Raw genomic sequence first — 25,967 nt, 5'->3', positions numbered from 1 at the left:
TTCTAAGAAGTCTTGCACAAAAGAAATCTATTTAGTGTAATTGAAACCAGCATAACCCAAATTCACTTGACAATGGGACAATTTTTCCAGAACACCTACTAACATGTAGCAGTGTTCCCTGAAACCTGGACGGGGAAACCTAGCTACTCGGTGGACCAGTGACAAGTAGAGGAAGGAAAGAAAAGAAGAAGCATTTTATTGCACCTGTAAGAGGGCTCTGCACTGTGCCAGGCCCTGGGTGAGCACTTCCTCAGGTCATCCTTACAAAGACCTCTGCCAGACATGAGCACCAAGCTCTGACAAGCCAGGTGCTCTTCCTAGGGACTCAAGCCCAGCCTGAGAATCACCTATGGCTGTAAAATCCTTTGTTTCCTCTAGACTACAAACCTGCATTTGGTTTCTCCCCTGCTGTTGCCTGTAGCTCCAGCTTGCTCCTCCTTAACCTTATCAAGGACTATGATTCCCCGAGGGAGAAAGGGAAAAGTCTCTGCCTACCCCCATGCAGCACCGCTGACAGTTTGGATTTGCAAAGCTGGCCACACGACTGTTCACCTCCAGATTAGATATAAACTCATTCAACTGGGCCTCAGTTTCCTCATATGTAAATACAGCTATGAATGAAGGCATAAAATGCATGGTTAGAAAGATGTAACCCAACTATCTCTAGGTCCCCTCTTTAATTTGTACCACCTGGGTTTATGAAGCCCAAGTACTAGGCCTGCAATTTAGAGGTACCGCCACCAGGAGGCGAGCTGGAGCAAGACAATAGCCACGTGGGGTCCGTGGACTGGCTCTCTAACTAGGGTAGAGCATCAGGGGTTGCTTTTTTAGGTTTCCCCTCAGGTGGTACTTGGGTATAAGAGAAATTACGAAGATGGTTCTGAGTCCCTCTGAGCAAATGGGACAGCATGGATTAAAGGATGCATGACTTTTCCCCCACATGAACTAATGCTACTTAAAGACCCTGGTCCCTGTACTTAAAGAATCACTGAATTCCACCATCTAGGGACTTCAAGAGCACCAAGAACGAAGAACACTGTTGGAAACAGCACCAGGGGATAAAGTACGTCAGTTAAAAAAAAAAAAAAATCAATGCATGTTTTATTTTGCCTGTAGCACAGCTTCTCCCTTTCTAGAATATTCAATGTCTAACCTAAAGGAGTTCGTCTTAATGTTCCGGGGTGAAATCTTTAGCTGAGGCAAAGTCATGCCACCTGTTAGACTCACTCACTAACGTCAAAATTGAAATCCCTGGCTTGACTTTCAATAGCTCCCCAGCCTCCTGTTCCTCTGCCACCCTTTCCAGCAGGCGGGCTGGGGGTGGGGGGTCGACTTTGGCAACTCTCTTGCAAATACAGGAAGCCACGCATCTGAAAAGAGCTAAATAAATACAATATGGAGCTGAATGACTGTGTCCTTCCTGCCTGCCTCCTCTACTTGTCACTGGTCCACTGAGTAGCCACCAATTGGTTCTGTGTGTGCCTTCGGAAGGTTGCACAAATGGTGCCGTTTCATGCTGTAGGGCTCGTTCTGCAGACTGTCGTTTCCAAAACCCACTGTCACATATTGTGAGATCTTTCTATGCTGGCATATGGCAACCTGGGTCATTTCTTTCCCCTGCTGTACATTACCCATTTGTCTATCCTCCCTCTGGGAGACATGTGCACACAGCGTGGCAATGGGTGTCTCGTGCAGGTCCCCTCATGTACATATAAGCGTTTCTCCAGGCTACACAGAAGTAGAGTTTGTAGGTTATAAGACATCCGTTTTGCTAAAGTCTTCCTTGCTGTTCTGCATTCATGATTCATGGAGTGTAGGAGAGGTCCCACTTCCCACCTCACCTACACTTGCTTTTTAATTTTAGTTTGCATCTCTCTGATCACTGGGGACCCTGAGCATTTTCCGACTCTTCTGTTTGGCTTCTTCAAGAGGTCATTCTGAACCCTTCTGTTCTAGGCTGTGAGCCTCTGAAGGAAGGGGCGGGGTCTCACATCTAAGGCTCTCCCAGGGCACAGCCCCATCTGGGCACAGATTTTTCCATCTGCCTTTCCCACCTGATCTCTGTGTCCCACCTTGGGAGCTCTACCCTCAAGCTTATCAAGACACCCGGGCTGTGTGGGTGGACAAGTACATCATGCTGAGTTTTTATTCACCTTGTGTCCTCTGTCCCAAAAGCTATGCTTCTTCCAATCCACCTGAATGTGCCTATTCGTGTGCCAAGACTCCAGAGCTACCTCCTCTGTGAAGCCTCAGACCACTCCAAGTTGTCTTCTGTGTTCCCTCTGCCTTGTGTGAACTTCTCGCTGCATGAGCAAAACTTCTGGTCATCCATATACTGATGTATCGGTCTCTCCACCAGACTTGGCTCCTTAAAGACAGGCACCATGTCTTAATCATTTCTGAAATCCCAGTTCATTGGACAGTGCTGCTCAGAGGGTAGATGCACAGCACATGTTGGTCAGAGGGATGGATGAGCCCCAAAGCCAGCCTTTCCCACATCAGTCCTTTGCAAGCTGTAAAGCCCTTGAGGACAAGGACTATATTGGATTCACATCACCATCCCTCACAGTGCCTAACAGGGCCGAGTATTTGTGGTGTTCAGTATGTATTTGTTGGCATGACAGTATGATTGTCTGCTGGAGTAGAAAATGGCTTTGGTCAGAAATTTCTGACTTCCGGTCCCAGCTTCCTATTGGTATGAGCTTGGGTGATTTACTTGGTTTCTCCAAGCCTTCGTTTTCCCACTTCATAAAGATCTTAGCTCTGAGGACTAGTGTCAGGATGAAAGAAGGCTGTGTGTGTAAAGCACCTGACATATAATCATATGCATCTGCCATATTATAACTTCTATGTCAGAGCAGCATGAGGTCTGCTATTACTACAATACTCAGGACGGCATGTTTCTTCAGCTGCCACTTGCAATGAGCAGATAGCTACTCAATAAAGATGAAGTCTGGTTTTCCAGCACAAGAACAGTATTTTGGGACGCCTGGGTTGCTCAGTGGTTGAACATCTGCCTTCGGCTCAGGGCATGATCCCAGGGTCCTGGGATGGAGTCCCACATCAGGCTCCCCACAGGGAGTCTGCTTCTCCCTCTGCCTATGTCTCTGCCTCTCTGTGTGTGTCTCTCATGAATAAAATAAAATCCAAAAAAAAAAAAAAAAAACCCCACCACCACCACCACAACAAAAAACAAGCATAGCATCTTGTAGAGGTTACGTACCCAATAAAGAAGTTGAGCTGAACTCCACACCTCGCACATAATTAGGTACCCAATCAATATTAAGCCACTCACTTCCCCATGCTGCATCCTGTTCCCACCCTATCTTTTTTTTTATTAAAGATTTTATTTATTTATTCACGGTAGACATAGAGAGAGAGAGAGAGAGGCAGAGATACATGCAGAGGGAGAAGCAGGCTCCATGCCAGGAGCCTGACATGGGACTCGATCCCGGGACTCCAGGATCGCGCCCCGGGCCAAAGGCAGGTGCCAAACCGCTGAGCCACCCGGAGATCCCCCTTCCATCCTATCTTTAAAGTCTTTCCTTTTTGTGGTTTCCCTTTTCCTGACAGTTATCTGCTTTCAATTTTTCCAAAGCATCATGATCACCATGGTAGTCTGTTCCTGTGGTGAATCCCCTTGAACCTGTCCTGCCTGTAGTAATACTCTTGTACAGTCTCTTACTATGGGTCTGAGCTGGGCCATGTGTTCCTTTGACTACGGGGACAGTAACAAACCAGTGCAAGGTGTGATAAGCTCTTACACATTAGAGTCCTGTCCCTTTGGAAAGTCGCTTCTTGGGATACAGTCACCAAGTCAAGAAGCAGCTTAAGCTAGCCACAAGGAAAGGCCCCACACAGAAAGAGTAAAGCCCAAGCAGCCTCCAGCTATGGCACTCATCCCTGCTGAGGTCCCAGGCATGCAAGAGAAGAGGTCATTTTCACAGCAGATGCCACATGGAGCAGAAAGGAGCCACACTGAGCCAAATTGCACAATCAAAAGCAAATAAATAAACATTGTTGTTTTAAGCCTCTAGGTTTGAGGGTGGTTTGGAAACACAGGAAATACCAACCCATGAGTGGAACATGTTTTGAGAATGCACGTCAGTGACTTGCAGGGTGGGATGTGCTGCTGGTTTGGAGACCCACCAGGTAAAGTGCTTCAAGATCAGCTGGCAGACAAGACTGTCTAAACTGGAACCCCATCTCTGGGGGACTCTTCCCTGGGAACCTAATTCCCAGGTTCCTCTCTTGTTATTACCAAAGACCCTGATTGGTTAACGATGACTTTGTCTTAAACAATGAAAAGTTGCCCAAACTTGCATTATTGTAAGTGGTGGCGGCTTCTGGCCAGGTGGATGGAGCAGCTCAGTGAGGTCAAGGAGAACCCAGATTGTGCCTCAGTGTCTCCAGTTCCTCCTGTCCCAGACTGTCCGCCAGGAGCAGTCTGCACTGCATCATTCCTCACTCAACACAACAGGAGAGAGGGATGCTTCCCAGCTCTCCCAGCAGAGAAGAGAATTTCCCAGAAGGTTCCACACACCCACACTCTCCTTGCATCTCATTGGCCCAAATTGAGTCATACGCCCACTTCTGAACCAATCAGTTTGTGTGTGCAGGGGGAGAGGCGAGAATTACCCAGAGACCAATCAAACCCACCCCTGCAATTGGAGGTGGGCAGCATAGGCAGGATTTGGGGGCTGGGGAAGGAATGAGTGTCTGGAAATAATTGGGGTTCAGCTAGGGAGGGCATGCAAGTAAGCTTCTGCAGTATCCTCCGTGAGACCCCTCCCACAGGGCATGAGGGAGAGGCCAGGCAGTGCTCAGCTCCCACATCCTGCCCTGGAATTATGAGGGAAGGGGTGTATGTCTAGGCGGAAGGTCTGGGGGAGAGCTTGGGCTCTCAGGGTTTCTCTCCTCCCTCCGTTGGTCTTTCCAGCACCACAGTCTGCCCCCACCCCGACATGAAGAGAGACCACAAGAGGAGGAGAACATTCAGATGTGTGCCTTTTTTTTTAATTTTAGCTCTTTCTCTGAGTGGAGGGCACTCTTCTTGGTCGTATCTAGTACTTTGAGCTCTTGCTTTTGCTCTTTTCTCCAAATTTCTCATCCAATGCTTTCTGTAAGTTCATATTCATAGCATTTTTCTGGTGCCACCGTCCTACAGAGGGCAAGGAAAGAGCCAGCCCAGATCACCCAGAGGACATCTGGGGTGCCCGGGCCCCAGTGGTGATCCATGCCTCTTCCAGGCCCACCCCAGAGCTCCACCTGTTGCTCTGGTTTCTCTCTGCACCTTGGGGCCAACATGCCCTACCCAAGTAGGGGAGCGCCCGCCTCCCGCGCCCCAGCCCCCGAACATACCCAGATCATCCGTCTTCCTGCCATGCCAGTGCTCTATGTCCCTCACTGATTTCTCAATCACCTCTGGAGTATAGGAGGCCTTCATGAGGCTCTTCGTCTCCTGGGGGGCCCCTGTGGAACCCCATGAAGAAATCCCCAGAAGCTCCAAGTCAATGAAGGTCAGGCACTCAGGGATTCATACCCAGGTGTCAGTTTTCCCTATGGATGGTGAACTATAAGAGGTAGGGATGTGGGGAGGTGGGTCTGGGTTCAAACACCAGCTCTGGCACTTATGAACAGTGTGGCCTCAGTCAAGTTTTAACCTCTCATAACTTTGGTTTCCATCTATTCAAAGGGATAAAGTTTTCTTGCAAGATTGGGAAGATTACTAGAAATTTGTTGGAAGATCTAGTATGGCACAATTAATATCCATATTCTCAGAAAGTTCATTTCTAGGGGTGCCTGGGTGGCTCAGTTGGTTAAGCATCTGTCTTTGGCTCAGGTCATGATCCCAGAGTCCTGGAATCGAGCCTGGTGTTAGACTTCCTGCTCAGCGAGGACCCTGCTTCTCCCTCTCCTCCTGGCTCATGTTCTCTTGTTATTTCTGTCTCTCTGTCTCAAATAAAAAAAATTTTTTTACAAAGGAAAATGTATTTCTTTTATATTGCATTGAATGCTGACTAAAATTTAAATTAAAAAATGAAAATTTATTTCTATGTGTACAGTTAAAATACACACACAAAGAAATGTTACCAGGATCAAGAGTCAGTGGGAACATCAGAGGACCAAATCCCAAAAGATAGCAGATTCAAACACTCAGTCACAGGATACAGAGTAAGTGTATTTAACAGATAAGTAAAAGAAGCAAAAGATATTTCAGAAATGAAACCTTTAGTAATTGAAAAATAAGTTCAATGGATGATAAGAGGTCTGGGATTTGCTTTAAAATAATACGGGGTGGGCAGATGGGTCGGTGGGAGAAAAGATGGAATACGATTGGCCATGGATTAATTGCTGATGCTAGGTGACAAGTGCGACATAGTGGTCATTAAATTATTCTCTCTTTTAAGTTTGAAAACTGGCATCAGAATGTTTAAGAGAAAATTCAGGGGACAGAGAAAATAGCAGATTAGATGCAGCTAAGAACAAAGTGGTCAACTGGAAGATTTAGCTAAAGGAATTAACTAGGGAGCACCTGGTGGCTCAGTCGGTTAAGCATCCGACTGGATCTCAGCTCATGAGTTGAGATCTCGATCTCAGGGTCTCGATCTCAGAGTCATGAGTTCAAGCCCTCGATTTGGCTCCACATTGGGCATGGAGCCTGCTTAAAAAAGAAGAAGAAGAAAAGAAGAAATTAACTAGAATGCAGCACAGAGGAGGGAAAAAGATGTGGAAAATGTGAAAATGCTAAGCTGAAGGTTGATTGAGGAGGTCTGATATATAAGTGTAAGTGGAGTTCTGAAGGTGAGATTGGAGAAACTGGGAGAGGCGGCATTTGAAAAGATAATCATAGCTAGAATTCTTCCAGAATTAGTGCAATATATGAATTCTTAGGTTCATGAGTTAGTTTCCCAATTCCCATATGTAAAAAGAATTCTTTAGCTCACCACACCCAAGTAAAAAAATGCCAGAAACAAAGAAGTCTTAGAAGTACATGATATATATATACATATATATATTATGTATATATATTGTACATAATATCATGGGTTATGATTTATGGGATAAAATAATGACGATGATCTCTGTCTTTGAAGATTTACTGTGTGCCAAGTACACAGTTCCCAGAACTTTATAGAACTTATTCACAGAATCTTCTCAACATCCCTGAGAAGTAGGTATGATTATTATCCCTCTTTCGTTGTTGAAGTCATGGAAACACAGAAAGGTTTAGTCACTTGTCTAAAGTCACACATCTGGTATTAGAAAGATTGAGGGCCCAAACCCAGACCCTGTGTCTCCAGAATCCACAGCTTAAACTGCTTGGATTCTGGAGAATTAAAATTCTGTAAAATAATAAAATATAAGCTGAGATGGGGGCAGAGAGAATAAAATTGAAGCCTGTTAGTGTCTTTACATGATCCAGGAAAGCCTAAATATCTTGTTTAACCTTAGAATGTATTAGCTATGCACGTAGAAATGTCAAAGGTAACCACTAAAAAAACAGGGAGATTAAAGACACAAACTGGAAAGAAAAAAGAAACTTCACTCGCACGTAAAACAAGGAAGGAAGGGGAAAAAAAGCATCACCAACAGAAAACATCAAATGAAGTCATAGGAATAATTCCACATGTATCAGGGATTAGTGACAATATAAATAAACTAAGCCCTGTTGCTTAAAAACTATGATTAGACTCCAGAAAATATTTTCCAAATATGTATTATGTACAGCATGCTTAAAACAAAAGGACACAGAGAAAGGATAAACATGGAAGTATAGAAAAAGAGTGCCAAGCACATACCAACCAAAAGCAGGCTGGTCACTTTTGGTCTTATTGATATTGGACAAATAGGCTGTAAGGCAAAGGCATCGTGAGATAAAAATATGAGATAAATCAAAACGACTGCAAAAAAAATAAAAAATTAAAAAATTAAAATTAAAAAAATAAAAACGACTGCAATTCATTCAGGCGATGTAATAGTTCTAAACCTGCTACATTAGAATAAGCTCAAAATAGATAAAGCAAAATTGCCAGAGCTACAAGGAAAAATTGACAAATCTGCTGTCATCGGGAAAGACGTAAAGATACATCTGTAGTAATTAACAGATCAAGCAAAGAATATTAACAAGACATTAGGAGACGCATATAGGAATACTTAACAAGCCTACTCTATCAGACAAACACAGAACTCTGAACTCAAGAGATTATTTTCAAACACATATCAATCATCTACAAAAATTGACTGTCCGCTGGGCTATAACGCAGGTCTCCAACAATTTTGAAGAACAGAAACCATGACAGGCCACTTTCACTAACGACACCACCATCCAGCTAGAAACCCACAGTTTTAGAGCAGTTTTCATTGTTTGGTGTTTAAGGCTTTAAATGCTAGCATGACAGAAAGTTAAGTTAGAAATTTGAGGGCCGCCTGGGTGGCTCAGTAGGTTAAGCTTCTGCCTTCAGCTCAGATCATGGATTCAGGGGTCCTGGGATCGAGCCTCATGTCAGGCTCACTGCTCAGTGGGAAGTCTGCTTCTCCCTCTCCCTGTGCTCATGCTCTCTCTAGCTCTCTCACTTTCTCTCAAATAAATAAATAAAATCTTTAGAAAAAAAAAAAGGAATTTGGACTAAAGAGGCTCCTGGCTGGCTCAATCGGTAGAGTGTGGGACTCTTGATCTTGAGGCTGTGAGTTTGAGCCCCATGTTGGGTGTAGAGATTACTTAAAAATATAATCTGGGGGGAAAATGATGTTTATACAAGGGAACATTACTCAGCCGTCAAAAAGAATGAAATCTTGCCATTTGCAAAGACATGGATAGAACTAGAGGGTATAATGCTAAGTGAAATAAGTCAAAGATAAAATACCATATGATCACACTCATATGTGGAATGTAAGAAACAAAACAGATGAACATAGGGGAAGGGAAGAAAAAATAAGACAAGATGAAAATTGAGAGGGAGACAAACCACGGGAGACTCTTAACTCCAGGGAACAAACTGAGGGTTGCTGGAGGGGACGCGGGGGTGGGGGGAGGGGGTAACTGGGGGATGGGCATGAAGGAGGGCATGTGCTGGGTTGAGCACTGGGTGTTGTATATAATTGATGAATCACTAAATTCTACCTCTGAAACAAGTACTATGCTGTATGTTAACCAACTAGAATTGGAATAAAATCTGGAAAGGAAAGGAAAGGAAAGGAAAGGAAAGGAAAGGAAAGGAAAGGAAAGGAAAGGAAAGGAAAGGAAAGGAAAGGAAAGGAAAGGAAAGGAAAGGAAAGGAAAGGAAAGGAAAGGAAAGGAAGAAAGAAAGAAAGAAAGAAAGAAAGAAGAAAGAAAGAAAGAAAGAAAGAAAGAAAGAAAGAAAGAAAGAAAGAATTTAGAGTGAAGGCCTAATGATGGTGGAGATCAGAAATCTAAGCAAGCTGTGAAGCAGATGCCTCTGGATGGAAATTCCAAGTTGGCATCTAAAAATCTGTCCAAGGAAAAAATAAATAAAAATAAATAAAAATAAAAATAAAAATCTGTCCAAGGAATGTACTAGCATCAGGGTGTGAAATGGTCTGACTTGGGAAACTGGCAAGGATGTTTCTGAGAGGACTTCTTTGGCTTTTTATATGCGGAGTCACCTCTCCCACAGTCAAAGCCAAGGTGGGGCCCATTTCTCATGTAAAATCGAATTAGAGGTTCCACAGTGGGGTTACCTGGGGAGCTTGATGTATAGCCCAAGAGTCTGGGGGCTACCAAGGCTTGGAGCAAAAGGCACTGGCCCAAGATGACAGGGCAGAGAGAGTGCACAGACCAGTCATCCTTCTGCAGAGGGCAAGGGTGCTCCATAGCCCAGGTGTGGCCTGGTAGATAGAAGACCAACCTGAAGTCATTTAAATTAAAATCCTACTCTCGTCTGATCCTTCTCACTGGTCTCCCTGCTTCTTCTCTCACACCCACTGTGTTCCTCAGTCCAGCCTCACATAACAGCCAGTTGGATCCTTTGAAACCTAAGTCACTCCTCTGTACAAAACCCTACAATATACCCAGCATGGTCATGGTCCCTCTGCTTGACTGCAATGCACAGGTGACCTGCTCCCCTCCAGCAGGTCTTCACTCAAAAGCCACCTTCTCTGTGAGGCTCACCCAGACAGGTCTATTTACCATTGCTTAGAGGTTCGCACATAGAGGCTAACAGTATAAAGAAAAGCACAGAAACCGTGAGCAAAAGGCAGGTACTGCAGCAGGAGACATACTGGAAAGGATGCCCAGGTACCTGTGAAACCTGACCTGAACTTGGCAGGTGGCAGAGGAGGGAGTTGTTACCTTTATGCTTTAAACTGCACCCATAGTTGGGGCACCTGGCTGGCTCAGACTCTTGGTTTCAGCTCAGGTCATGATCTTAAGCATCATGAGATCAAGCCCTGAGTTGGGTTCTGTGCTCAGCAAAGAGTCTGCTTGAAAATTCTCCCCCCTCTGGCTCTCCCTCCACTCATGGTCCCCCCTCAAGTAAATAAATAAATATTTAAAAAATAATAATAATGTGAACTCAGCCCTAGGTTGCCAGAATTTAAATCCCAACTCTGATCATTCCTAGCTGTGTGGCCTTAAACGGGTTATTTAACATTTCCCATCATCAACGTTTCTCCCCTGAAAAAAAAAAAAAAATCATAGTACCCATGGCTATGTGAAAATCAAAATGTATCTAAAATACTTAGAGAAGGGATCTCTGGGTGGCTCAGCGGTTTAGCACCTGCCTTTGGCCCAGGGCATGATCCTGGAGTCCCGGAATCGAGTCCCACATCCGGCTCCCTGCATGGAGCCTGCTTCTCCCTCTGCCTGTGTCTCTCTGCCTCTCTCTCTCTCTCTCTCTCTCTCTCTCTGTGTGTGTCTCTCATGAATAAATAAATAAAATCTTTAAAAAATAAATAAAATAAAATAAAATACTTAGAGTCATGCCTGGTGACACATATCATCTGTTGTGCATAAGTGCAGCCACTATTAGTACTAAAAACAAGCCCCCGAGAACCTACAAACAAATTGGAATTAGTAAGCTAACAGAACCAGACTTCAGGATAAAAGATGAATATGCAAGAGTGAAAACCCCATCTGTGTATGCAAGCAGCAGAATTAGACGATGTAATTTTTAAAAAGATACCATTTGTAAGAAGCAACGGGAAAAAAAATGAAGTTCTAAAGAAGCCTAGCAGAGGAGGTAGGACCGGGGCCTAACGGAGGGGTAGGGGGCCCTGAGCTGGTCTCCTCCCTCCAACGCAGCTGGATAGTTAGCAAATCATTCTGAACACCCGAGAAATCAGGCGGAGAAACTGCAAGTCTGCGAGTCGAAAAGCGACCTTTGGGAGGGAAGGGGCGCAGAGCTGTCTTGGGGGAGACCCAGCTGAAGATGCCGCGCGGCAGGGCGGGCCCGGGAGGCACCGTGGAGTCCACGCCTGTGGGGCTGTGCGCGGCCTGAGCGGCGCGGCCGGGCGGTGGCGCGGAGTCCCGGGGGCTCGGTGGCCCGGGGCTCCCGGGTCGGGGTCGCGGGAAGGGCGGCGCGGTGCCCCGGCGCGGGAGCGGGGAAGCCCTCGGGCTCGGGTTGCCACGCGCCGCGGACCGCGGGGCGCTCCTGCCGTCCTCTCTGGGACCCGCCAGCAAGCGGCAGAAGCGCAGCGAGACCCTCCCCGGGGGGTCACTGCGGTGCACGCTGCAGCTGCGCGAGTCCCTGAAGCTTGGGAGTTTGGAAAGCCGGTCGCACGCCGGACATTCAACAGCGCAGACGGCAGCGTGAGCAAGAGTGATGGCTTGCCTCCTGCGAGCCCCACGAAGAGCGGGGCGCAAGCCTGCGGCTCGGGGGCTCGCGAGCCGGCACCCGCACGTTCACCCCGCGCACCCGCGCACCTGCGCACCCGCACCCTGCGCACCCGCGCCCAAACCTTCGGGGAGCCAGACGGCGCCACCCAGTGGAGGCCGGAGCTGCTTACACCGAGCCGCATGCCCAAGCCCTGGAGCCGCGTCCCACCGAAACAAACCCGCCCAAACACCACGCTGGCACCAAGGCTGCTGGCCACAGAGGGCTGCAAAGCCTCGGCCCCAAGGGAGAGAGCCTCTAGCTGCCTTTTTACTTTTTTTCTTTATTATTATTATTATTATTATTTCTTTTAAAAATACCTTTAACTCTTATTATTATTTTAAAAAATGTTATGGTTATATATATTTTCATTTTATTTTGTTTTATTTTTGGATCTAGATTCTATTTATTTATTCATTCATTCATTTATTCATTCATGAGAGACACACAGAGAGAGGCAGACACAGAGGCAAAAGCCACAATGAGGGGCTTGAGCCCAAGACTCCTCCAGGATCATGACCTGAGCCCAAGGCAGATGCTCAACCACTGAGCCACCCAGACGTCCCTGGATTCTTTTAACGAGCAGACTAAAACACACCCAGGATCTAGTTTTGTTTGTTTGTTTTGTTTTGTTGGGTTTTTTTCTTTCATCTTTTCTTTTCTGGACAAAATGATGATATGGAGAAATTCACCTCAAAAGAAAGAACAGGAAGTAGAGCTCATAGCCAGGGATTTAATCAATGCAGATAGATGATGCCTGAACTAGAATTTAAAACAATGATTATAAGGATACTAGCTGGGTTTGAGAAAAAAAAAAAAACATAGAAGGCACTAGAGAATCCCTACTGCAGAGATAAAGGAACTAAAATCTAGTCAAGCTGAAATTTAAAATGCGGGTATCCCTGCTTCTCAATGACAACAGAAATCAAATTTGGGTGGATTAAAGGCTTAGACGTGAAAAACAAAACTAAATATTTTAGAAGATTAGGTAAAAGATTTGCTTTATGACTCAGCATGGGATGGGATTTCTCCATCCCCTCCTCCTGGAACCTTCTCTTTCAGGAAATAACAATTCCTCCCAGGTTTTCAGGTCAAAAACCTTGAAATCAACCTTAATTCCTCTCCCATGCACCCAAATCCATTTATTTTTTAAAACGATTTTATTTATTATTCATGAGAGACACACAGAGAGAGGCAGAGACACAGGCAGAGGGAGAAGCAGGCTCCTCACAGGGAGCCTCACAGGGGACTCATCCTCAGATTGAGATCACACCCTGAGCCAAAGGCAGATGCTCAACTGCTGAGCCACCCAGGTGTCCCACACCCAAATCCAGTTAGTAGCAAATTCTATGTGCTCCAGATTACAAACATCCAGAATCCTACTGCATCTGGCCACCTTCACCACCTTTACCTCTCCACGCTGCCCTATTGCATGATGGTGCTCCCAGAGTCATAAGGGAGCACCCAGCCCTGCTCCCCCAGACAAGCCACCATCATCTGTCCCACCTGGATTTTTGTAGTCAACTCCTCTGAGTCTCCCCGTCTCTGCCCCAGCTCCCCCGCAACTATTCTCTATGGCAACTAGAATGGTCATTGAACCTACGCCAAACAAGGCCATTCTCCTGCTTGAGACACTCCCCTGGCTCCCAATGCCCCCCCACCACCAAGGGAAAAGACTTTCTGGCAGCCTTCCCCACCTAGCCCGTCTGATTTCTCCTCTGCCACTCTTGTTCAAACACAACCTGGAACAGCAAGCGCAGGGTTGAGGGGGTGGGTGGAAATAAGAGGGATACATGAGCGAGGCACACTGGCAGCTGGTGCCAAAGTTGAAGCCCGAATTTATGGTGCTTGCCAGGGTCTGGAGTATAAATACCACTGTGGTTCACTGTGATATAGCGTCGTAATGTCAATCGGTTAAGGAAAACTTACCAATTGACCTTTGTGAACAGGTGCAAGCTGGTTTGCACTGGCTCCAGCACCACCTCTGGCACAGCTGCCAAGGTTGTATTTCACAGGCTGGTGACAGGTGCCAAATGGTTTTATGCTACTCTTTCACCCTGTGTAGACGTTACCAGACAAGGTTGTGTACACTCTCGGGTGATAATTATTAAAGAGACAAGTGAAAGGCAGGAACCCAGAGGCCCAGAACAGAGGACAATCTGAGCTGTATTCTCTCTTCCTCCTCCAGCACCACCCCTTCTCCAAGCTCAAAGAAAGAGCCAGAAAGGCTTCCAGGGGCTGTCTGGTTCCTTCGGTGACGGGGATCTGAGCCAGGTGCAAATGTCTGCCAGGCCGTGGGGGCACTGGAGAGAGACTGGCAGGATGGAGGGAAGAAAGAAGAGCACCAGAAGGATGTCATGTTTTGCGATGAGGTGAAACTGGAACATGGGGGCCGAGAGAAGCCCCTTCCATGCTGGCTGTGGACCCCCAGCCAAGCGGTCCATTAAACAGCTTGCAAACAGGGTCAGGGCTGAGGAGGTGACTGGAAGCCGAGGAAAGACTGGGGCTTTGGAGGCAGGAGGAAAATGTGAATTTGAGCTCTGACCCACCTCCTAGCACTGAGTGGTCTTGGGCAAACTGTTTCTGATGAGCCCGTGAGATGGAGCTACTGGCTGTCACCCCAAACAAACAGGACTATGGTAGACCCTCAGGAAACACTCTGCATTGATGTCTGAACCCCCAATCCACCCTCCCATGGTGCCACCATGGCTCTGGGAAGGAAAAACAATAGCCTGCCAGCTACTCATTTCAAGTCCCAGGCCAAGAGTCTCCAGGAGGCACTTCAGAGAGCCATCAAGGACCTGGTGAGGGCCATGTCATCATGATTATCCCCATGGTGCTAAGAAGGTGACTGAGGCCTTCTTGAAGTGTCCTGCCCGAGGTGAGGGCAGGTGAAGAGAGGTGAAGTGTCCTGCCCGAGGCCACACCCAGGAAGTGCCAGAGCTGAGCTTTGAACCTAGGAAGCCTGATATTGTTGCTCTGACCAGAGGTGCTGAGGCCAGGGGTGCCTGGGCCTCCCTCTGGCAGCTTAGAGGTACTCGAGGGAGTGAGGAGCTTTTTGTCAACTGAGGTGGACAATGTGCATGATGAGAGCAGATTTTCCTGGAACCTGAACATTCCCAGCACAAGGCACAGGGCCTGGCCCATAGAGGGGCCTTGGTGGCCCTGCAAGGAGCATCCCGTGTCCCCAGGAGTACATCTTGGGTCTCAGACCCCATAGGGGTCCAGGGAAGGGTGGCTTGGGGACCACAGGTGCTGACAGTCCCCACCCTTGCCCCTTGGCCTGACCTTGAAACAAGTTTGATCGCATGTTGTAGCCCAAATCATAGTAGTCTGAGAAGATGGAGGTGATTTCCATGGGACTCTGGATCCTGCTGGGCCACGAGTTTGCCCTCTTCTGGCCCTCAAAGACCTCACCGATGGCCCTTCGAGCCTGAGCAGCGAGTGAGGGAGAAAGACAAGGGATAGAGAGAGAAGCAGGTCAGCCCCATCTCACCTCCAACCTCCCTCCTCCGTCTCACCCTGCCCTCACCACCCCCTACCCCACCCCTACCCTGCAGCCTTCAACCAGACCCAGGGCTGGGAGCTGGAAGAGCTGAAGGCCCTCCACCCCTCACCCCACCTCCCACACAGGCACTGGGGACAGTAAACTTCCTGCCTTGAGCACCTACTCTACACCATCAGGAAAGGGCTTCATAATCACTCCTGCCATTTTATAAATGAGGAAGCAGGGCCTCAGGGCAGGACTCACCCTGTCGCCACAGCTAGTGAACCCCAGAGCCCCACTTGCCTCTAGAACAGAGGCATCACCCAAGTCAGCTCTGGGTGGCTTCTTAGGTTCCACTGGGGCCAACTCCTTCCTCTACTGAGGAGGCAACTGGGAGGCTCAAGTGGCTGAGCCCAGGCCTGAGCCAGGAAACGGGTTCAAGTCCTAGTTCTGCCGTAACCCAGCTGCTGACATTAGATGAGTCTCTGGTCCTCTCTGGGCCTCAGTTTCCATGCTTGTAAAATGGGGGCGAGGCGCCGAACTGGATGGTCTTTGACGTAGCTTCCTCTCTGATATTTGCTGGCTCAGGGACAAAGTCATGTGATGTGTCAAAGGTAGACAGAAAAAAAACAGATCTCTTGATTCAAGCCCAGGATGATGATGGCCCAAGAGAGAAATGATGGCTTCCAGGACCAAGAGGAGCAATGAGAGATAGCAACCATAGAGCCAGCCTCAAATTGGGACAAGATCTTCCTAGCGGGACAGGATATTTAAGATTGTGACCTCCCAGACTAGCAGGTGAGGGTGGTCACCACACCTTAAGACGACAAGGTAGAGGGAGACCCAGCCCACAGCCTTTGTGATCCTGGGGATCCCACTTGCGCAGTGTGACTTGAGCAGATCGTGTCACCCTTCTTCAAAAAGAAGCCATAACTTGGGCCTGGCCCACTGCGCGATGTAGTCGCTATGGAGGTGGAGATAATGGCTTTTGAGAACATGTCTCAAAACACCAGAACAAGAGCAATTCCTAGTATTTGACCAGAAATAGCAGTTTTATCTCAACTTTCAGTTGATCAATAGTGACTACCTAGAATAATGTAGCAGGTGGGGAAAAGTGCCAGCAACGACTAGTAATGTCTGCCATGAATGCAGTCTAGGGACGTTGGCCTATGCATGCCATGTATTTGTCAGCCTGGTCTAGTCAACTGCCTCGCTTTACAGAGGCAGAGACTAGAGCCCAGAGAGCGGAAGTAACTCCTCCAAAGTCACCCAACATTCAGAGGGCAGAGCCAGTGTTCAAACCCCAGTCTTCTGATCCCAGCCAATGCTGTCTCCTTTAGGAGACTTGTTCAAGTTAAGAGCATCTAATCTAACACCAGACTTATACCTGAAAGGTCAGTAAGCTCCAGGCATCCAGAATATGCTGGCCCAGCTTGGATCCTTATCCCGTAGAACTGAGTGAGTTTGGTTCATTTACTTAACCCCTTCCTCTAAGTCTTGGGCTCCTTATCCATAGGATGGTGATAATAGTTTCTTCCTCACTGGGAAGATCGAATGAATTTGTTTTATGCTAAGACTATAAAGTGGGCTCCGCTGGCACATGCGAGGGCCTAGTCAACGCTCCTCTCTAATGATATCATCGTAGGGACTCTGTGCTCAAGAGCAGTCTCCACGCATAACCCTCCTGCCACCCTCAGCGTCCTGTGCCCACTCTGATACCTGGTCCTCGGAGACCAGCTGGTCCACCATGCTGCTCCCAAACTTGTGACGAATGTTATCTGGAATGACGCTGCTCCTCTGGCCCTGGGCTCCTGTGTTGGGGCCCCCCTTCAGCCCCTGGTTTGGCTGAGCCCCCTCTTGAGGAGAAGCCCTGCTCTCCCTTGAGGAGGGTCTGTAGCCTCCCTTCTTCAGGGACCCGTGCTGTGGGTCCATCCCCGGGGACAGACAGTCCCTGCTGTTGGCCGATGGGGGTGGAGTCTGGACCTCCTCCATGTGGGCCTGCCTTAGGGGGCTGCCTCCCCGGCACAGGGAATGCTGTGGGGAGACTGGGGCCTGGTACTTGAATTTGGAGGTGTCCAAAGGGCTGCGGGCAGTTCTCCAGGGGTCCGTGTCCTGCTGGCCATCCTTTTTGTTGGCCCTTCCATGGGCCCTGGTCAAAGTAGTGGTACCTGAACAGGGCAGGGGAGAGAGAGGGAGAGACAGGTACAGAGTGGGGGCAGGAAGGGAGACAGCGATGGGGGTGGGGAGGAGGAAGAGACAGACTGAGAGCCCCAGAGCCCCAGAACAGCAAGGGAAGGGGATGCAGGGAAACTCCTAGAAAAACTGCTTTCTTGGCTTCTTTTGCTGCCTCTGTTCTTGCAGAGACCTGCACCCCACTGCCTCACACACGCCTTACAGAACAGATCGTGTCTGTCCTCCTTGTAAAGGTCAAGGATTTAACGATTTCTTTGGAGTCTTCCAGCACAATAGATAACATCTAAGGAATGACAGGAACATTTTTCAAGACCACCGACTCACCAGGACCCCTGGTTCTGGGTGTCAGTGACTTAGGAGGAACACCTAACCACTCACCCTCATTCCTGGGTGCCTGAGGGGACCATGCACTGGGTCCTCAGTAAAAGCTCCAGGCCCTGTGCACAGATGAGACTCATTCTGCTTTCCTTTTCTGGGTCTTCCAGACACTCTGTATGTGCTCGCTCTCTCTCTCTCTCTCTCTCTCGCAAACTCTATCATTTCTTCTCAGCACACATTGGATTTCTATGCTGTGCAAAGCCAAAGGCCCTCTTGGCTTGTCCTGTGCCCCCCTCCCCCGCCCCACTTCTGGGTCCTCAGACCCAGCCAGCCCGCATCAAAGGGACAGGGATGGAGAAAAATCCCGGGACCCAGAAGGTAGGGTGGGAAATCAGGAGAGACAGAAGAAGGAGGTAGCTCAGCCAAGATGCTCCAGCCTTGAGGCCTAGCTGTGGGACCTTGACCTCTCTGTGCTTTCATAAAACTAAACAGGCTGCATCTGACAGTTGACAGTCCTTGGTCTAACCGACAATGTTTTCTCTGTTTTCTCTTTCTTTGTGGTGAGTAAGCCACATAAGTAACAGTGCCTCTGACAACCAAGCTGATGGTGACTTAACACTCGATTTGTGTTACCTGCTATAATCCCGGAGTAGTACAGAAATTCTTTCTTACTTTATTCTTTCCTGTATTTTCTGTGCAAAATGCAGAAGAGGAGCTGTTCCCCTCCCCCACGGCATCCCCCCACAGCCTTGGCCTCACCCCCTGCTCCCCAATCTTCAATCCCAGCTATAAACACATTTGGTGAGCTTCCCTCCAAAATATTCTAGATGGCTCCTCCAGCCCTCCTGAAGGATTCATAGTTTTGCTTTGCTTTTGTTTATAAATGAGATTGGATTCTAAGTATCGCTTTGTAACTTGCTGTTAAAAAACACCGCTGTGCCTGACCGATTGGCTGACACAGACATGACTTCCCCTTCAAACCGGGCAGGATTTTGCAGCTGCCCCACTGGTGGTCATTCAGATTGTTCCAGGCTTCCTTTTCAGAAAAGGCTGCTGGAAAGCAGTGGGTTTTACCAGCGTTGGGGGGGTTTTGTTTTGCTCTCACCGAATCCTGCTCTGCTGTCACCAAGTGATGATGGTGCTCTGCGAAAAGCCCCTCTCGCCCAGCCCTGGAGAGGCAGACCCTTCCCTGGGTGGTGGAGACTGAGAACACGGATGCCCGCTTCCTCCTTTCCCTCCCTCCTACCCTCACCTGCGAAATCAGATGCTATTTCATTCTTGCTCCTTTGTCATCCACACAAAAGGCAGAGAGAAAACCTGTGCCTGAGACCAGAAGGCCTTTCCTCCCTCCAGTTCTGGTTCTGCCCCAGCAAGCAGGAAGCCAAGCAAATGGCAGGTGCCTCTGGGGACAAGGGAGGCTTTCAGGAAGGGAATGGCCCCCCATTTTGGAAGCCCCGTCTGAAGCCCATTCAGCACCCACCTGCTCAGCCACGGCCTCTCCTCCTGCTCCTGAGGGGCCTGGGGCCCAGCACAGTGAGGGGCTCCTCCTGGGGCCCCTCAGGATGTTCAGCTCAGGACTCCAGGAGCAGAGCTCCCCGTTTCTGCCGGGCCGCCTTCCCGACGGCCTCATCTATGGGCATGTTATAGTGGAATCGCCTGCTCCCCGCTGCCCACCATTCGGGGTGATGAGCTTGCTCCACTGGCAAGGCTGGGCTCAGAGAGCCGCTATGCCCCCCCATTCACCCACTGGGGGAGCACCTACAGCATCAGTGCTGTGCTGAGCACTGGGGATCCAACAGGGAAACAAACTCCACCCCACCCCCCCCAATCCTCTTGGAGTTCAGTCTGTGTTGAATGAATGAATGAGTGTCTGCTGGCAGCCCAGGAGCTTCCCCGGAGCCCTGCTGTTCCCCCATCCCCTCGGCCGTAAAATGGGCCAGGTGAATCCAGCTTCCTTTGTGAGTGTGAGGCCCAAATGCTCAGTGGTCAGTTTTTCCGGCTTGGCCCCTTATCAGAATCCACTCCCTACACACACACACACACACACACACACACACACTTATTACATCTGCAGATTCTTGGGCCCCTCCAGGCACCTGCATCAGAACCTCCCTGGGAGAGACTGGAATTTGATTTAAGATTTGACGAGGCCTGGGTCCTTGGGTTGTGGGAGAGAGCTTCCAGCAGTGTCACTGGATGGCCACTCGCATGGGGCACCTGCCAGAGGTGACCTGCCCCAGGCCCCCTGTGTTGAAAGCCATCCCCTTGTCCTGAGGGCAGAGCCCCCACTCAGGGATCAGGCCTGGGACCCAGCCTGCGCTCCTCCCGCACCTGCCTCTCTCCAGCCCTGAAGCCATATGGACTTCCCTCGGCTCTACTTCCAGACTTGTGCCTTCATTGCTGCCCATGCCTGGAACACTCCAGGGGCCTTCGTGCCTCCTGGGGCCACAGCACTCCCTGGGCCAGGCTCACTCAGGACCTCCAGGTACCTTCCACTCTGACCAGACCCGGCCCCTGCTGGGTTCCCCATGAGCCCTGCCCTCTGGGTGCACACGTCTCCTCTGAGCCCCCAGAAGGGCACTGAATGGGGCAGAATGGAGGGGCCCAGCCATGTTCTCTTCCCTTTGATTTCTTCGGAGGAAATCAAGGCCCCACAGTGGGTCTGGAGGCCCAAGGGAGATGAGAGAGAAGGAAAAGGGGCTGTTCCCTGCTGCCCACAGGGCACCCATCCAGAAACCCTGACTGTGCATTCAGCAAGTCCCTGGGCAGCCTGTCCTACCTGCTCGGTGGCCCAGCTCCATCAACTCTTGCTCTCGGACGGGTAATTCCAAGCTTAGTCCTGTAGACAAAGAAACACATTTGGTCGTCTCAGATGACACACAGTCTCTCCAGAGGAGGATGAGCCGGGCGCTGATCAGGGACGCTTGTGACCATATGCCCAGCCCCCAACCAGACGTCCCCTCATACTGTTTCCAGTGCTCTTTGGTACTCAGCAAGCCCCTGGGCCCATCACCCATCCCCCCTGGCCTGCACCCTGGACCCCTGTAGACTCTGCTCTCTCTGAAAAGCCCATGCCAATGACCCAAAGACCTTTCTCAAACACCCTGGGGGCCCTGAGCTCCTCTTCCTGGCAGCCTCTTCCTTTTACCTTCTCTCCCATCTGCAGCACCCAGTGCCCCCCTAGGATTCCCCAGCAGGCCCTTGGTAAGGCCCCCTATCCTGGTGACTATGTGCCTCCCTGCAAGTAAGACTGTGTCCTTTTTAACAGCTTGACAGAAAGGAACCAGCCTGGCCAACATAGGAGAGCTGAGAGCAGGAGCCACACTGCTATGAGCTCAGTCTTTGCTCCACAGGACAGGCCTTTGGGCCAGTTTTGAGGAGCAGCAGCTCTGACATCTACAAATAGCCTCTGTGGCTTTCAGGTTTGTGTTCCTTTTCCGAGTGAACTTTTTCTTAGTCATAATATCTGATTTTATTGCAGTGTCTTTTAAGATCTTTGTGAATCTTTTAATATGAAAACGTAAAACAGTTTATTGTATACAGTGAATGTTTAGTGCCTCGGCCTAAGAACTAAGTATCTTTGTAAAAAGGAAAGCATAGAAGCAGCAAGTCAGAGCTGGAAGGGATTTGGGGGATTACCTAATCCAATCTCTTCATTTTATAAAGAAACCAAGGCTCAGAGAGGGGAGTGACTTGTGTCAGGTCACCCAGCAAGTTTGTTTGCTGGTAAACTCAGAGCACATTAAGAACCAGATCAATTTTAGGAGTGCCTGGGTGGCTCAGTCAATTAAGCCTCTGATTTAGGCTCAGGTCATAATCTCAGGATCCTGGGATCAAGCCCAGGTTGGGCTCCTTGCTCAGCGAGGAGCCTGCTTCTCCTTAGCCCTCTAACTCTCCCTTGACTCATGCTCTCTCTCTCAAATAAGTAAATAAAATCTTTTAACAAAAGATAAATTTTATTCTTTTGAAAAATCACGAAGTGAAACACCCTAATTTTGACACTTAATAATTGTGTGGTGCTAACTGTGTGACTGTGCTGCTTCTGGTCCCTATCCTTTCCGTATTCATACACAGTGTTAACTCTCCATCCCATCTCCCTGAGTGTGGGCTTGATTTAGCAGCTCGCTTCTGATCAAAAGAATATGACAAAAATGGTAGGATGTCACTTCGAGATTAGATTAGTGACTTCTGTCTTGTTCACATTCTTTCTCTGGCTCTTCTTGGCTTGTTTGCTTACTCTGGCAGAAGCAGCTGCCATGTTTTGAGTGGTCCTATGGAGAGGACAACAGCTCATAAAGAACGGAGACCCATGGTCCAATAGTTCTCAAAGAATTGCATGAATCCTGCCACCTGAATGAACATGGGAGTGGATCCCTCCCTGATTGAGCCTTCAAATGAGAACATAGCCCAGTTGATACATTAAGTATAGCTTGTGGGAGACCCAGGGCCAGAAGACCCAGCCAAGCTATGCCCAGGATCCTAACCCATAGAAACTGTGAGATAATAAATTTGTACTTTTTTTAAGCACATAGTTTTAAATTGCTAAGTCTTCTGGTCATTTATTATGCAGCAATAGCTCAAACATATTTTGGTACCAAGAATGGGTTGCTGCTATAACAAATACCTATAAATACAGGAGTGGCTTTGGAACTGAGCAGTGGTTGGAGCATGGATGGATTTGAGGAACATGATAGAAAAGGCTTAAATCGCCTTGAACAGATGATGAGTAGAAATCTAGATTTGGAGGATACTGCCAGTGCAGACAAAGAACATGTTCTCAGAACCCTGAGGGAGCCGTGTCCGAGTTATTTAGTAACAGAACCTAGTGACACTGTCATTGATGGTTATATGGAAAGCAGAACATGTGACTAATGAGCCAGAGGATCTAGCAAAGGAAATTTCCAAGCAAAGCATGGGAGGCACCTCCTGGTTTCTTCCTGCTGCTTGTAGTGAAATGTGACAGGAGACAAAAGCACTGAAGGAAGGACCATTAAACATAAAAGAGGCAGGACTTAATAGTTTTGGAAATTCTCATCCTCCCCAGGTGCCAAAAGAGGCTAAAATTAAGAAATAGCTTCAGAGCACCATCCAAAAAAGGTAGCCAAAGCTGTGACTGTACCACCTTTTGTGAAAAGCTTATAAAGATAAAAATCTCAGAGCATATTATTCAGTCACACAAAGGACCCTTTAAAGAGATAAGGATGTGCCTCACAGATTACCCCTCAGTGGGGTAATAGGTCATCTAGGAAACCTAGAGGTGCTGTGTCTTCCCAGGAGTCCCAGAGAGGGGAGCAGAGCTGTTGTCAAGCCCCTGTAAGGCTTAAGTTCTGGAGAAAACCATATTAACAAAAGTACTACCAGCTTGGAGCAAAAGGGACAGACGGTACAAAATGGAGTCCAGTGGACCCTCAAATCTACCAGCAGAAGAGTCTGACAAAACTACTCAGCCTATGGGCAGCCCTGGTGGCTCAGTGGTTTAGCACTGCCTTCGGCCCAGGGTGTGATCCTGGAGACCCGGGATCAAGTCCCACGTCAGGCTCCCTGCATGAAGCCTGCTTCTCCCTCTCCCTCTGCCTGTGTCTCTGCCTCTCTCTCTCTCCTCTCTGTGTATTCTCATGAATAAATCAATAAAATCTTTAAAAAAAAAAAACTACTCAGCATACACATGTGCTATCTTTTGTTTATTTAAAAAAAAAAAAATTAGAGAGTGGAAGCAAGGACCTGTGGGGCAGAGCTGAGAGCCATGGAGAATTACTTCCAGGCCTCGAAACCCAATCAGGAAAAGTTCAACAATCCCTGCTGGATTTCAGAACTGCTATGGACCAGTGACTCCTTTGTGTCTCCAGTGTCCTCAGTTTTTAATAGGGATGTTCATAGCCCTTATCCCAGGTTGGCCACACCATTCATTGCATGGTGGTGTGTTCAGAACAGATAGTAGATATTAATATCTACTGATGGGGAGATAGGACTGAGTCCAAGAAACCACACTCAAGGAACCTCATCCACACCCAGGCCTGATTTGTAGCCAGGTTCTAGATTTAGAGCTGATGCTGTAATGGAATGAACCTTTTGAGATCGTAGAGCAGAAATGAATGTATTTTGCATATGGAAACAATGTATGTTATCAGGGCCAAGAGGGCCAACTGCCACCAAGGTGGGCAGTTGACATGGCTCCCAAGGATCCTGTTCCTTGGAATTCACACCCTTGCTTAATCTTTCCCCTTGAGTGTGGGCTGGACCTGTTGACTTGCTTCTAACCAATTAAATATGGGATGAGAAGCTACTTCCAAGTTTATTGAAGATTGAATATAGAAGATTGTGACTCTGTTCACACTCTCTCAGGCTCTTCGTGGCTCCCTCACTCTGATAGAAGAAGGGTCCATGTTGTGAGCTGCCCTCTGGAGAGGCCCACATGACAAAGATCTGAGGGAGGTCTCTGGCCAACAGTTCATGAGAAATTGAGGCTCTCAGATCAATAATCCATGAGGAACTGAGTCCTACCATATGAGTGGCCCTGGAAAGGGGTCCTTCTCTAGTTGAACTTTGATTATAGTCTATGGAAGACCCTGAGATATGGGACCTATTGGAGCTGCATCTGTATTTCTGACTCAAAGAGATTGTGAGATTAAAAAAAAAAAAAATCTTAGGAGCACCTGGGTGGCTTAGTAGCTTAAGCATCTGACTTTTGATTTTCGGCTCAGGTCATGATCTCAAGGTTGTGAGATTGAGCGCCACATGAGGCTTCACGCTGAACATGGAATCCTGTTTGGGATTCTCTTTCTCCCTCTCCCTCTGCCCTTTTCCCTCTCTCTAAAATATTAATTAATTAATTTTTAATAATGTTCTTAAGCCACTGAGTTTTGGGGCAATTTTTTAGATGGAAAGAGATAACTAATACAGCTCATATGTTACACATTCTCCCATCTAGTAGGTTAGTCTGTCTTCATAAGGACTCAGGTGTTCAGAGAAAGTATAACTCCTCTTTCACAGATGGAGAAAGTGAGGCTCAGAAAAGAAATAGGACCTCAGCCAGGTGGCACTGAAACCAAGCCCTTCACCCTCTGTCTCCTTCAAGTAAGCTGTCGGCCCTGTCCCTGTTCCCCATCTCCAGTTACCCAACCAATGTGCCCACAGCAGTGTCCCATCTGCCATAATGGCAACCCCAGCCCAGAGCAGCCTAGACCGGCTTGAGCAGAAGTGTGGACTCACTGCCAGCTTCTGATCTGGAGAGGAAGTCCCAAGAGACGTCGGTTAAGGAGGACAGGGAAGGGGGTCCCGTTGCGTCTGGGCACTCTTCCCTCACAAGCAGCCCTGAATGGAGGGAGGGGAGATGAAATCCCGGGTCCTGGAAGACCCCCGTCCACCCCACAGGTCTCTGCCTCACCTCTCCACTCTCTCTCATAATGTCAGAAAACACGTGAACCACTCTGGTGTGTGCTGAAGCCCAGGAGTGCAGATCCACACTGCAGAACTGCTGGTGAAGACCACTGGGTGATTGCCAGGGAGCGGCCCCCCTCCACTGTTCATTGGAGTCGCCATGGTGACCACTATTCATAGGGCTCTGTTACCTCAGAGGGCTCCCAGACCCACTCCAGGGGCCCCTCTAGGCTGGGGAAAGCCAGTACTGTGGGGCATGGAGGAGCCCTCAGGCATCGCTCACCCTCTTACCCCCTCAAAATATTTCCTGAACCCCCACATGCATCAGGTTGGGAGTCAGACACAGAGGGCTCAGCTGCCATCAGGTGGAAAGTTAGTTCTAGTGACTACAAAGGATTGAATAGAGTGATGGGTTTTGACTGGGGGAAGGAGTCAGGGTTCTCAGAAGGGCCACATGAGCTGGACTTTGAGAGATGCGTAGGAGCTAAACAGTTTAGAAGGGACTTGAATGTGTTGGATGTGTTTCTGAGCATAGCTATAGGCCAAGAGGAGTGGGGAGGGGAGAGAAAGGTACACCTGAGCTCTCTCAGCTGGACATGAAGGGATCAGGGACCAAGTAGTAAAATGAGAGCAGGGTGTGACATTGAGACTCTGCTCTCCACCCCTCAAATCATGAGGGCTACCAAAGATGAACAATTAAGTGGCTTCTGCAGTTGGCACCCCCAATATCTCAGGCCTGTCTGGCTGTTGCTCAGCAG

General features: G+C 48.5%; 1 protein-coding gene across 1 annotated transcript; it reads right to left on the bottom strand.

The window, feature by feature from the left end:
* Nucleotides 1-4,947: 4,947 nt before the first annotated feature.
* On the bottom strand, nucleotides 4,948-25,135 carry CIMIP4 (ciliary microtubule inner protein 4). The gene is made up of 6 exons (XM_072742185.1): nucleotides 25,042-25,135; nucleotides 20,612-20,671; nucleotides 17,041-17,489; nucleotides 15,123-15,267; nucleotides 5,362-5,472; nucleotides 4,948-5,161 (listed from the first exon to the last, which is right to left on the bottom strand). The coding sequence occupies exons 2-6, from the start codon at nucleotides 20,631-20,633 to the stop codon at nucleotides 5,064-5,066; spliced, it is 825 nt and encodes a 274-aa protein (XP_072598286.1). The 5' UTR covers nucleotides 20,634-20,671; nucleotides 25,042-25,135; the 3' UTR covers nucleotides 4,948-5,063.
* Between the last annotated feature and the right edge of the window lie 832 nt (nucleotides 25,136-25,967).

Source organism: Vulpes vulpes, chromosome 16, assembly GCF_048418805.1.
Source record: "Vulpes vulpes isolate BD-2025 chromosome 16, VulVul3, whole genome shotgun sequence".
NCBI classification, from domain to species: Eukaryota; Metazoa; Chordata; class Mammalia; order Carnivora; family Canidae; genus Vulpes; species Vulpes vulpes.
This window is presented reverse-complemented; position numbering and strand designations above follow the sequence as displayed.

Coding starts and splice junctions, on each gene's coding strand:
- CIMIP4 (XM_072742185.1), bottom strand. CDS start 20,633: ATGGAGCTGGGCCACCGAGCAG. Junction 15,268..17,040: donor AGCTGGTCTCCGAGGACCAG/GTATCAGAGTGG, acceptor CTCGCTGCTCAG/GCTCGAAGGGCCATCGGTGA. Junction 5,162..5,361: donor CAGGAAGACGGATGATCTGG/GTATGTTCGGGG, acceptor TGCCCTCTGTAG/GACGGTGGCACCAGAAAAAT.